The 14,173-nt window shown below is 42.2% G+C and overlaps 1 protein-coding gene across 1 annotated transcript; it reads right to left on the bottom strand.

Moving 5' to 3' along the window:
• Nucleotides 1-2,444: 2,444 nt before the first annotated feature.
• On the bottom strand, nt 2,445-3,312 carry RNF182 (ring finger protein 182). Its single transcript, XM_010139679.1, has one exon. It carries the CDS (start codon nt 3,310-3,312, stop codon nt 2,575-2,577), a length of 738 nt encoding a protein of 245 aa, XP_010137981.1. The 3' UTR covers nt 2,445-2,574.
• Between the last annotated feature and the right edge of the window lie 10,861 nt (nt 3,313-14,173).

The raw sequence follows: 14,173 nt of genomic DNA, 5'->3' as shown, positions 1-14,173 counted from the left end.
AAAGAGATGCAGGCAGGCAGGTGTGCAGGACTTAATTCTAGCCCCACTTACACCGACTTGAGAGTTATTCCACTGCAGAGGACAGGAGAGTTTTCATTCTAAGTCTTAAGGATGGTGCAGAAAAAGAGTAATGAAAGAGTAATATCTGAGGCGCTTCTAGTCTCAGTCACGCAGCAAATACCTTCTTCACAAATAACTGAGATTTAGACCTCCTAGCAATTCCCAGTGGCCGTCTCGTAAGTCATACAGGAATTTTATGAGACCAAAGCTGTAATAACACGCTCGGGCTGAGCGGCAGAATAGCTGTACAATCAATATGTTTTTGCGCGCTCGCATTTTTGAGTGGATTAGTGCTGCAGCACAGTTTAAAACAACAGCATAAATTCAACGGGCTGGCAGTCCTAAAAGTAGTGAAGTGTAATAACAGGCGTGTTTATCTGTGCTGCGATGTGTGACCGATACCACTGTAATCCGGCCGAGATGCGGCTCTGTTTTAAAACAGAGCCAAAAGACCTGGTGCTGGAGCTAAGGCCATCTTCGTCAACTGCAAATCAGAAGGAAAAGACAACAGGTAGCACTGCGGACGTGTTGTGCAGAGGTCACACACGTGTGTCACACATTTGCAAAACCTACTTCCTCTATTAGCCCTTTATTAGAGACACTACATTCAGACAAACCGAACAAATCCTAAAACATATGAGTCCCTAACGCTACAAATACATCTTTCCCCAAAGTTATGAAGTACTATAAACCCACAAAGGGTTCTATTTTTCTTGCTTTTCCATTGACCATTGCTGTTGGATACTTACAATGGGTGAGTTCATGGATGAGTCAAACCTTGCAGTACACACGAAGTGCAGATGACACCTCTTCTAACTACACGTGCTTTACCACGAGCATTAAAAACAGTTACTTAGGAATAGTCATTTCTAGGCATTCTGAAAATATTTTAGCTATAACTGTTGCCCAGTCATCACAGAAAAGCCTGAAACATTTCCTTTAATCATTTGGTGCACAGCTCCAGAACTCCATACTCTTGAAAACTGTGATTTTGCTGTAAGTTTTCTTCTAACCTACGTGTCTATATGTACATACACACACATATAGATGCAATCTTATAAAATGAGTGTCAAGAAAAGAAGGACCTTTACATTTCCACGTTTTTCCCTAGGTTTGCAATGGGAACAAAACTGTGGATACCACTTGTGCCATCTACACAAATTGGACCAGCTTAACATCAAATCCTCGACAGACACAACAACCACTTACACTCTGCTTTTTCCATCAGCCTTTTTCACCCCTACCACAGTCAGTTTATTCTAAGAATATATAGTTGGGCCATCCACTCAGTCCCCACGCAACAAACCCCTTTCCCTCATACACTGCCTTAAAATTCTTTGTCCCTAACCCATGACATTCCTAAATCTTGTGCCTAGCACAAAAAAAAACAAAAAACCAAACCAAAAACGTGCTCGCGCTCAGCTCCTCCTTCACAGTTTTTACCCTGCTGGGCAGAGGAAAACGATTCTGCAGCTGTGGTGTTGACTAGACCTAGTTATACACATTAACATGAAATATTTCTTGGGTTTGGGCTTTTCCTGTAGCTCAAAAAGTAGCCTAAACCATGCAACATACAAGCAAGCCTTACAGGACCCGATTCTAGTTGTGGAATGGCAAATCATCAGTAATTCCTCTGAACTCAGCTAATCCAGACGTGCTAATTGCCACATCTAGAGCGCCATTAACTCATCATGGTGACAGGCGTTCAGGGTATTATTATTTGAAGGACTATGCATGAAACAGAAACCTTCCCAAAGCCATAGTACCTCCTTACAATGCTCCTTCTGTGAACTCAGCCCAAAGAAAAAAATCCAGCGAACCATTTCAGACTTTGTCAGCAAATCGTGTTCGGGAGAAAGGTCCATTTCCTAACGGCTGGGAACAAAAGTCTGTCTTGGGAGCTAAAGTCACATAGCCAAATTCTCCAGTGTAACTACACAGAGTAGGTTCTGGATGACGTTGGTCAGGCAATTGGTTAGGAGGACTAACCTGGCTATAACCAGAACTGAAAATAGCAACGGTAGCTTGTCTTATTCTTCTTAGAATATCAGCTAACACTGGGATTTCGTTTGCTGTAAATGACGAGGGATGATAAATAACAGATACGCCAAAGCATGAGATGCTTTGGACGAAGAGCCGCTGTGCTTTGACCTGGAAGGTGCCTGTTATACTGCTTTCTTCTACAGTGAATCCTGCAGCCTTGACTGCCTTGATCACACCAACAGAGAGCAAGGGGCTGCTCATCTGAATAGCAGCAGCAGCAGCAGGCACCAAGTTTGGTGATGTTTCTTTATCCCTTTCTACAACTCACAGCACGTAAATTTTATTTCCATTATTTAGCTTTAAAAAAAGGAGGGAGGGGATCAAATCAAGTAGAAAAACCTGACCATATCTCTAGGGCCACTGCTTCCATTTAGTGGGATGGACAACAACAAAAATAAATAAGAATACAAAGACAGGGTAAATCAACTATGCTACACAGTGGCAATGCCTCTTATTTTACCGGCTTTGTTATCAAGATGCCATGCAGTCTAGAACTTCATGGCAAACGCACTGGCAAAAGCCATAAACCATGAGAATAACGAGGCTCGAAGGAACAAGGCTTACAAAGATAACCCCAAGGGTGACTTTCTTAGATACCAGTAAATAAATCCCTAAGGGCAAGGAGCTAAAGTAGAGCAGCCCTAGCAACCACACGAGCACCCGAATTGAGGTCTGGAAGAGCAGAGATGTGCAGTTCCACACTGTCCAGTTGTGGGACACAGTTGCAACAGAGTCAAAACTGGTAGGCCTGTAAAATTCCACCACGGGGGTTGAGTTCAAAGTCTGAGGGCTTTCTCTTTGTACTTCCATGATTGTTATAACCAAGCAATTGGAAGAGGTGTGGGAAGGGCTAACCAGAGACGCCAACCTTTTGGGAGTCAGCAACAGTTCCGTGGGGTTGTCTGGTAGGCACTTCTTTCCCTTTCCCCCACAAGCTAAATTCAGAAGGATGTTGTTGTCATCAGGAAGACTACTAACCTCATCGTCCGGCAGGCACGTTTCAAACCTGCAGAACGGGCACACTATGACTCCTTGCGGGGAATCACCAAAGTCTATGATCTTGCAAAGGCATTTGGCGCATACTCGGTGACAGCACTCCAGCACTTTCGGTTTTCTCTGTCGCAGGTTATAGCGGTTGTAGCAGATCTTGCACTCCAGCTCATCTGCGCTCTGGGTCTCCACAGACTCCTCTGGTAGTTGACTGGTCATTTCTTCTGATGGTTTTTAGACTTGCGGAAAGAGGAGGCAAGGGACGAAGAGGTCGCTTGGGCTTATTTTAGAATTTTTTCCTGATGATCATATTACCCATCTCAAACAGGAAAAGAGGAGATGACATTGCCAAGAAGCATCAGTAGGAGTCATCCATTTTCACCTTCTGCTAGGACACTGCATGTCCTTTACTCTGAGGCCAGCATCCATCTGAAAAAGACGACATGGAATTTTGGTGGAAGAAAAGGGGAAAAAAAGCCTTAGCAGGTGAAAGATTCAAGTTCCACTTTTTACAAGCTTAACTTCCTTTGCTAAAAATACCTCAAAGGTAGTGTTCTTCTGTGGCATATGGGGCCTGTATAGCAGTCACGCCGATAAAACTTACTATCGTGCTGCACACATTTGTTTTAGCCTTGTAACGTTGACTGGCTCAGCCCGTGAAGTTCTCAGCCAAAGCTGCAATCTAATCACTGATCTGTAACCGTTCCGTTCGCTTAAACTCCGGTTTCCTAAGGAAACGAGACCTGACCCCTGGAGCTTTTTGTCTTGCCCAGTATCTTCTGAACCCGCTGTCCAATTTCAAACGGTATCGGTGGAGGGGCAGCAGTACTGAAGTACCAAGTGTCCAAAAGCAGTTGGATAGAGGAGAGGTATTTACAGCAACTACCATTTATATCTAGCTGGAGGGCAACAGCCGGCCAGCGCACACCCAGCCTCTGCTCTGCAGCCGGAGGGGAAGGCAACCCAGGGGGAAGCTGGTGGTCCGCTGGGGAAATAAAGAGTTTGGGGGAGCAGAGTGGCTATGGAAGAGAGCTGGGGTTATTGTAAGAGTTATGTGTGGACTTAGGTCAAATTTGGAAAAAACCAGGCTTTATTAATCCTGCTGCTTGTGGAACAGCTTGTTTCTCTGTCTCCAACCTGCTGCGGAACACAGATTATAAAAATGAGGGTTCTTCAGCAGCAACAAAAGCCTGTTTGAATGTGTGGATGCTAGGGTGAAGGCGAACGTGTCTCTCCAGGGCATTCAGCAGATGCGCTGGTTTTCGAGTGTTCCATGGTGGTGACAGCTCTTTCACACCTCAGCCAAGGAGAGGCCCCTGGCATGCCCGCACTGCTGCGCTCCCATTCAGAGCCACGTTTCTGCCACCCGACCCGCCAGCCTCACTTAAGCAAATGTCATATTTTGTAACCGTGCATTTCTGCAACTTCATGGAACAGCCCATGTATTACAAACAACGCAATCACCAGGACTGTGTCCCCTGGGGACCAGTAATTACCAGCATTGGCAAAACCAGCTCTCGCTGCCAGAAGACAAAAGCTTCTTCCAGGTTCAGACGTAGGCTTGCTTGCAGAGACAGGCACAGCCTTGCACTGTGCAGGCTTTCACACGCATTCCTTCCCTGCTAGAGGAGCGAGGAGCTCGCCGCAGTCAAATGATGGGGGTCAGCACTTGTGTCCAGCTGCACTGGGCATTATCAATAAACATCCAGCACACGGAATATGAGAAAAGTGGCCTATTTCGATGAACTTGTTTCTTGACTATCAGTTTTAGTAAATTCCCTTTTCCTTGGGAAGTTTTTACTCGCTCCCAGCATTCAGATCTTTGTCCTTTCTTTGAGAACAAGGCAGGAAGCTCTCTCTTTTAAGCCACGTGCTCCTTCTGTCAATGCATTTTACCTGCCATCAGCTACACTTCACCAACCATCAGTAAAATCTCTTTCCTGGGCCCCTTGTTCCTCCTGTGCTTTAAGGATTTTCTGTTCTCTCTCTTAACTGTCTGCACAATAGAGCTTCCGTAAGTAATGGAATTTCTAAAACACCTCCCAGATTTTAAAACAAAGATGCTAGATTTCAGGCAAGGCAGTAATGAAAAAAATATCATGACAACATAGAGAAATGTTTTCTTCTTCACTAAGGATTTAGAACAGACATGGCCCCCTCCCCATTCAATTTTCTGAACTTTTTTCCTGCTTCTTCCAACTTTTTTCCGTGGTGTTTTGGTTTTATTATTTGTCCTGGGACTATGTTTGTGATGTGTTCCCTTAGAGCAAACTCAAGAAGGTTGACCCATAATTTTCAGAGTGTATAAACTAAAGATCTTGTAAGAGACAAAAAGTACATCTGTTACAGATCTTGGAACCTCTCTTTTATCCTCCCTTACACCGTGTTCTTCCCTATGCATTTCTACTGGTCTTTTTATTTCATTCCAAACATCATCTTCCAGGTGACTTTTAGGCATGTATAAATGTCACATAACAACTTTTCAAAGGATGAAGAAACCACAAAACGGACCTAAAAAAGTGAACTGCCAGCCTACAGGAAGGCAAAGCACCGCTGAAAAGTCAAGAAGCCGGACAAAACATGTTACCGTGGTGAACTTTTACACCTTGAGTGTCATTCACCTTCTGTAGGTGAGCTGGATTAGGATTACTAACGTGTTCATGCCTCGCAGCTGAGGCTGGCAAATGTTGTCCTATGACATCAAACCAGATTTCTGAGTAACCAAAAGTCTTCCAGAAAATGTGTCTGCTTCTCAGGGAAAATTGTGACCTTTCTCTGAAAACTCCCAACGAGAAAAATTTTGTATTTTAGGGTTTATGTTTCTAATGAATATTTTCAGATTTTCTCGAAGAACTGCTCACTTTCCAACCAATTCTACTCATAAATGGATCAATTCTGCCTGAATCAGTTTTCACACTGGAAGTGTTTTCCTGATTCTGTCCCCTTTAAGTGGCCAAATTTGACATTAACACAAGGAATAACAAGCCCCTGGCACCAGTGATGTCCTAATTAGCTTCATCCCCAGAACACAATGATCCTCCCATTGTGGTTTCTGTCATGAGCCATTCTACAAATTATTTTGTAGAAAAAAACCCCTTTTTTTTTCATGTACTGTACAGGAAAGAGCTGCTTTCATCATCTTTCTCTCTTCACAAAGCCTCTTCAAAACAGATCCAGCAGTAATAAAACATCAGCGATGTGTTTTCTTGTTGGCTAAGTTTCGGTGTTGAATTTCTCCTTGTGTGTTCTAGTGTGATTGCTGCTTGCTACTGTTCTTCACTTGCACTGCTTTTCCTTTGGAAATTAATTAATGCCGCACTCCTATTACGTACACCACATAAACTGAAAAGTTCTCCGATCAGAGACTTATTAAAAACACAGGTAATAGGAAAATATAGGAAAATGGAGGATTTCAAACTAGCCTTATTTCTTGAGAAAATGGGACATTTCTTGAGAAATATGGCCTTTGACTCCTCCAAGCAACCTCTGCAAGATTTTCTAGCTTGTCTTTTGCGTGTCTCCCAGGTGGGTATTTACTGGAAGCAGGCAGAATAAGGAATTAAAGAGGGGAATAGATTAACTGCTGTCCCTCCAAACCCTGGTCCTCCGCCAAAAATGTGACAATTCACATACTTCTGCTTTCCGCGTGTTGAGCTGCAATACGACGCCAATAAAAGGGACTGTTTCTGCGCATTCTCCTTTTGCCCTCCTTTTAAGACACCTTTTTTTAGATGCCATGAGAAGGTGTGTCCCTATCATACGCTCCAACACTCCACTAATATTTGGGCTTTTAAAATAGTGGGCTGCAATCTGAATGCTCTTTCTGCCCTTGACACCCAGAGGGCAGTCAAGTCAAAACTCCTGAGTGCAAGCCCGCTGATGAGTCTAACCTCTTTGACTTCAAATACAAAATTGCTATTGACTTGAGATCAGAGTGAGGTCCCACATCTATTTTTAAAGCACTAGGTTTATTTTTACTAATTCTGATATTTTTCATGACTTTAAACAACTCCTTATGTCCCGCTTTCCACTTGAACTTACTTATTTTTAGATAGATGTTCTCAGCTGCTTGTTGGTAGTAACAGATGCAAGCTGTAATAGGAAATTTCAATTAGGTATTAGCAAAAAAAAAAAAATTCACAAAGGTTTGAAACATTGGAAGAGGGAAGAAAGGTGGAAATGAAATCTCCAACCTTACAGGTATTGAAAACTTGACTGCCAGGTCAGGCCACTCTACCTTTGAATTTGGCCCTGATTTGAGCGAAGGGGACTGGCCTCTTGCTGGAGATTCCTTCCAACACAAATTATTCTATGATTCCACGTTTCAGTATCCCGAACTCACTTTATGTATGTGGTCTGTTTGAGAAGCTTCACCCCTTACTGAATAAGGAATCAGGCTGACCGTTGCTTACGTAGCTAAACATCCCTCCTAGGTAGTAATTCTTTCATTTAGTACATGAATTCCGTTTTACAAGAAAGCCTAGACACTTTCTGCTATTCTGCCTGCCGTTGGACCTATCTGACGGGGTCAGTGCAATCCGTTGCAGGACTTTTCCTTCCTGTGTCTGTAATGTAGCACATCGCAGATTTCTGAACAAAACACAGACTGCTAGACATGTGCAATGATAACAGCATCCAGTGCAGCTTATCCAGGAACAAGCGCATCTGCTATACTATGACAAGCACTTGTCTTCTCTAGGATTCCTGCCTAACTACTGCAGGAATGAACCATCATGCCTGTTCCCATCATGTCCCGGATGCTGCTTGAGCTCTGACTCCCTCTCTCTCCCCCTTCCCGGTGCCACAGGTCCTGCACCTTTTAATGGAAAGGGAGCAAAGCTGAAGGCAGGATGGTAGAAGATCCCCACATTCCCCACAGTGCTCCAGTCCCCCCAGAAGCAGGGGGAATGTTCTCCCCTGAGAGCAAGAGGTGGCCACCCACAGAACTAGGCAGAATAAATAACAGCAAGCTTTTGTCTGTGACCTCAGGCATGGCTGGGCAGAGTGCCATGTGCCACCCAGCCCGAAGAGGCCACTGCCCATCCATCAGCTTTCGGCTAGTCGCTGCTGGGCTGCACGCTGCGGAGCGCAGGCTTTCATCCCAGGCATGCAAAGAAAGGTGAATGGCTTGTGCAACATGTTATGGCCCATCTTTGTGCTCATCTATCAAACGCTGCGTGGACACAGTGTTCTTATGAGAGGCCAGAAGCAATTAGATGCAGATGAAACTCTCAATCAATATTGGAGCTCAGTCATGCTGACAGGGCAAAGTAGATGGGAAATTTCTGCTTCTCCTCCCTGACAAAAGATTGTATTTACGCAGTTTTTCAAACCAACCTTTTGTCTTTCATCTCTCACACTTTTTTTTTTTTTTCTGTGAAGGGAATTTGCCAACCTAAACCAAACACATCAGATCCCTAACTAACTTCCATAAACTATCACCCACGGAGCTACCCAATACTATTTCCAAGGTTTTTAAGGTTTCCTCTGAATGCAAGCCAAGTTTATTCAGGGAATAAGAGAAGGGAAAAAAAGTAGAGAGATCAATAAATACAGAGAAACTTACTTTTCAAGCAAAATAACTTCTTGCAAAGGTTCGCTTGCAGGGAGCACAAGAAATGCCTATTCTTCTCCACATGAGCAAAAACTGGTGGAAAAGAGGGAAACAAAATTAGTAGAGCAGGAATACAGCTGGGAGACTTCTCAGTCTGTTTTCTCTGAAAGAGAGGAAGTAGTCCAACTTCTCTAGTTTGGATAGAAATACCCATATGTTAAGATCTCTGTTTAGAGAAATATATTGGGTAAATCCCATCTACTAAAATTATTTCTGTGAAATAATCCAGAGTTATCTTCACAGATCTGTTGTTGATTTTGAGCCTCTTCCAATATTATGCGCTAAACACTCTGAAGTGCTATCTCTTCTAGCAACCACATATTCACAAATGTTAGCAATTCACTCAAAAAAAAAAAAAAACCCAAACCAAAAGCAGAGCAGCTGAAGAGATAAACTGTGCTTTGAAAGAAGAGTTTTAGAAACATAGCAAAATACTTCCCTTCCCAAATCTCATAGAAGCTCTTTGATCACCTCAACTTTCCCAAACAAACTGCAGTCTTGCCTCCAGCACAGACCATCTCCTGTGGACCACTGCATTCACACTCGAGCAGCTCTGCTGCATTCTGACTAACCAGGAAATCACCACAGGAAATGACCATCCGCTAGATTTTTCCAGCTTGTGCTAAGCACAATGCGAAAAAACCCCGGCAAACTGCTCTGCTAATCTGCCACTTGAATAGACAGTGCTGGAAGTGCCAGCAGCCATCACATGTTCAACCTGTTTCACGCCACATTCCGGCTAGCGTTGGATGGGTTTTAACAATGGGCATTTCCCCGCCTCATCAATGCGAGACTTTGCACAGGAGTTGCGGAACGTGGCGTACTGGTCCATGCTGGGTTTATGGGCAGCTCTACAAACGGCTGCGAAAAGTACCTCAGTTCTTCTCACAAAACCACGGTTTTCAATGAGATAGGAAATAAGGTAATTTCCCAAATAGCTATGCACGAAAGAGAAACCCCGCAACACTTACAGCAAACGTTTGTGTGTTACTGACTGCTTCACAAGGGACCAATATCAAATAGAAATATTTTTATCAGAAGTCACTGCAGCAGTATTTAGAGTCCTTGCCTGATCTCTCTCAACCCTCTACAACAGCATCACAAAAATACAAAACACAGAAAATCAGAGCTTGTCATATGCAAAGTGGGGTTCATGGGTCTATTATCATTTAATAGGAGAAGTCATGTAACATTAATGTGCTGCCTTACATTAAAAAAAAGGTCATTATTTCTCCCCCCGCTAAGTAAACAGAGATATTTCCATCTAATGCAGGGTTCACTGTAGTCCATATTGTGACGCTGGCTCTTGGGGTACTTTCTACATCCTTTGCATGTCAGACTCCGCTTCCTCTTAACGATGTCATTTGCAATACTTTTTTGTTATTCCAGTAGCTCACATTACCTGTCAGGTAGTAGTGGAAAACGGAATGCATTCCTTTTGAAACCCTGCTGCCCTCAAAGACTTTCTCTCTAGCTAGAGGCTACTTCAGTATTGATATGAATCTTAAATCTGACTATGATGTAGAAAAAACATGTTTTATTAGTTAGGCTTGTAGACACAAGCAAAATCTCTTCCAACATTTCATAAGAAGCATTTCTCCCTCATATATAATTCATGAGCTATTTATGCAGCAAGATGCTGAATGACTATTTAATATGACACACGATTGTGGGGTGTTTTGTAGCTGTTTTAAGAACAAAACTCATAAAGGACAAAGGATCTGGTCTCTTTGTCTGGCTTTAAACAAACTACTGATTACACTGTCGATGAGGAAAAAGAGCTTGAAACTGGTATCTATACCAGTAACATTTAATTTTGGAAATATACTAGTCAAAAGGGATTAATTCCTTTTAAAACGATTTTTAATTGTTTCACAACCCGCTCACTTGGGCTGTTTTAGCATTTTCTCTTGTACTGTTTTCTCACTGCCAAGGGCTTTTCCTTTTTGAGTCTGAAACCAAGATCTTCTCTGGTAAGAATACATTTCACGATAAAACACATGACCTTACTGTCATTTTAGGGCAAGGTTAGGCATCCTCCTCTTTGGGAGCAGGGTTGGGGTTTGGCAGCTTTCTCAGATCAGGTGGGAGTTCTGTTTCTCTGCTTTACGGTTTGTGTCCTTTAGGAGCTCTTCTGAGAGTTGAACAGACACTGATTCTAGAATGTGACTTGAAAAATATAAAGTGGTAAATAAATAAAAAGCTTCTCAGTGTTTCTTAATCCAGGCATAAATGTTTAAGCATATGACCCACAGATATGTCTAGCATTTGCCTTCAAATTAGTAATTTTTAAAAGCCAGTAGAGTTTTGTAGTAGGTTTCAGGAGACACGGAGATAACGGTGTAAAAGTTTACCTCCTTGTTTTGCTTGCTATTGCGTATCTGAATGTAAGTAATTAAAATAAGTCCAGAAATAGAAGCAAGTGGCTTTTTTTATTAATAAAAATTACTCTTGTGCTGAAAGATGTTAAGTGACACACACAAAATGGAAGATCCCCAAAACATGACAGAATTTTTTTTCTTTGGGCACGTTTTCTGTGTTATGTAATTTGGCACAGACCAGGTGAGACAAAATTACAGAAAATTAATCTTGATTACATCATCCAGCGAGAAATTCCTCTTCACACAGGGGAGTCATTTTAATGCATTATAATAAGTTCCAATTAACCTTCAAAATGCGATTTAAATAGAAAGTCAGTGTCGCATTAGCTTTGTCCTGATGGAGCTGAAAATAATCCCAGAATAGGCAGAAATGAAGCCGGACCTCTTGCTTTTTCTATTGTTATGAAGAACAATCAGCCTAAGACTTAAGTAGGTTGAGCTTGGTTCCTTCGTTTTCAGACATTTTGGAGGCTGTGACTATGTCTGAAGATCTCACTACAGTGTCTCTTTCTCACAATTAGTTAATGTAAACAGAAAATAGAAAAGGTGGAGGGTTACACAGGAATGAACACTTTAACCTGGATATACTAAACTGTAGTTTTCATATTTAATTTAGTTCACTTAGAGCATACATCTAAAAAAACTTACTGCTGGAGTCAAAATTATTCTAGTTTTGGCAATATAGCTACAGTTGGCATAATTTCCCTCTTCACTTGACATTATTATGCGCGGTGCATATAATGCGTATTATTATGCAATGATGTAACCAAGAAAAATCTTGATTAGAAATCTTACCGATGTGTTTAAAAAAAGAGTAAACTCAAGCCCCCTCCAAGATTTTATGGCAAATACAGTAGTAGGTCTGGCAGACAGGCAGGAAAGCGAAGTGGTGTGTCTTCAGCTGCATTCACGGGAGCGGAATGATCCCAACGGACAAGGGTAACTGACTGTAACATGTCTGCCCTCTTGGAAAACATTCGCAGGGAAAAAGTCCATCTGGCCTAATTTATACACAAGGAAAATTATTTTAGAAGTGTACCAGATTTGGGTTTACCCGCCTTTTTTTTTTTTTTTTTTTTTTTTTTTCAAGCACTCATTATTACCCTGCAGCAGCCGGCATTATTTTTAGCCAACTTTCAGAAATATCTGTCTTTGGCAATGAATGTTCCCTCAAATAATAAAAAAGAAAAAACTTCTTGTGAGGTTTTTATACTGCCTATAAGCAAATTACAATCTATAACCTCTATGGTCTTATGAAAATACAGAAGAAAAATGGTATGTTAGGAGTTAATTTTTTTTTTTTTTTTTGGGTGCTTCTGCTGAAAATGAACCAGCAGGACAGTAACCCCACAAGAAGCATCACAGCAGCTCCAGCAGGGCTTCACAGTTGCGTGGCTGCTGCAAGCATTCAAACTACAAAACGACAAAGAGCATTCACCACGTGCCCTCCCGTCATTCTGGATGCCAGCATACGGCACAAAATTACACGTATTTAAAAAGGGGATGAAAGAGATAAATTATATGCACAGCTTTTATTTTATTACCTAAGGAATATGGGAAACCTCTTAAACAAGAGCAGCTTTAAGTCGTAGTCTGGAGGTATCTTCATATATCTTCCCATACCGTGGATGACGTGGGACTGCCAGAGCTCCGTAAGGTGCTACACCACTGGTCTCAGTGTCGCTGGAGTGTTCTGCTGCTGAGATCTGCTTAACTCAGAGTAATGCTTATAAAGGACTTAAACTTCAGGAAGACTGATGTGAGTTGCTCTGCTGTTGACATGTTATTTATCAGTGAAATGTGGCATTTTTTACCCCTTGTGAGCTGTCAGTGGAAGAGTTTAAGTGCTACTGGATGGAGTATTTCAAGCAAAGGACAGAAGCCTCATGGGCTGAGACTCTATATACAGCAATAACACAGAGACTACACCCTGTAAAGAACCACCTGGATACGATTGCTTTCCCAAGAGAAATCCTCTCCGTTGGTAGTCTCAACGTCTCCTTGAGACTTGGCTCTGAAGACATAGCCCTCACCAGACCTCAGACTTTGGCTCAAATTTTCCTCGCTGGGCAAAAGAAAAATTGGCTCTACTTACTGTACAGGTCTCATCCCACCCTGCATCATTCCTAAAGTACGCAGGAATCTGCTGAGGATGAGCTCAAATACGGTATTTGGTGGGTATTTCTGAAGGCACCATGGTCACCAGGGGATGACCTGAGACTAGTGCTGCTTCTAGGAGCATGTTCAGGCCTGGAGTGCCTTTCAGACTGGGTAAGAGGAGCAGAAAGAAGCAGGCAATTTGTCCACAGCACACATGAAAAGCCAGTTAAGAATGGAGTGTATCTTCCTCACATATGTTTCTGATAGAAATTCACTTCCACAATGATAGCGAAGCCAATCAAGTCTAAACATGATCAACATGAATCTGCAAAGCCGTTGGAAAACATGTTTCAGCAAGCGCTGCCTTTTGGGTGAGGACAACCTGGACTTTCCAAATTTTCCATCATCCAAAAGAATTACACTGGTCAAACTCAGTGGAGGGTATGAAACGGACTTTGCTTTAAGCAGAGCTGCAGCATTTTGACATCATTTGTAACTACAACAGTTGAAAGGTTACCCTAAATCAAAACGTCGAAGTGTGCCAGTTGAGCATATTTTAAATACCAAGTCCAGGAGAGGGAAGGATTGCTTCAGAAATCTTGGAACTAATGAGGGTATATTCAGAAACACAGCTTGTATATTAAATGAATATGAAAGAAAGGAAAAAACAACCAGCACAAAACAGACAGAAAGTACATAAAATACAATTCTAAAGGTTTTTAAATAATACAGTCCACGGAGAGTCATTACACTTGCCTATTCACCTGGTTTAGTGTAAATTAGTAACTGAGACTAAGTATTGGTATTTTCTTAACTGGTTGGTAATGACGAATGCGGATTTCAGCTTGCTTTGCAACATACGGAACACCACTAGAAAAAAATAGAAAATGGGAGACCAACAAGTTCTGAATTTCACTTAATGTAATATAAACCCCAACGTCAACACAGGATAGCCCAAGGATATCTGTACCTAGCGTCATAAATG

Source organism: Buceros rhinoceros, unplaced genomic scaffold (assembly GCF_000710305.1).
Source record: "Buceros rhinoceros silvestris isolate BGI_N320 unplaced genomic scaffold, ASM71030v1 scaffold7057, whole genome shotgun sequence".
Classification (NCBI taxonomy): domain Eukaryota; kingdom Metazoa; phylum Chordata; class Aves; order Bucerotiformes; family Bucerotidae; genus Buceros; species Buceros rhinoceros.
The sequence above is the reverse complement of the archived record's forward strand: the minus strand, read 5'-3'. Positions and strand labels throughout refer to the sequence as shown.

What these genes read in the sequence shown, in the direction of transcription:
- RNF182 (XM_010139679.1), bottom strand. Translation starts at nt 3,312, where the DNA reads ATGACCAGTCAACTACCAGAGGAGTCTGTGGAGACCCAGAGCGCAGAT.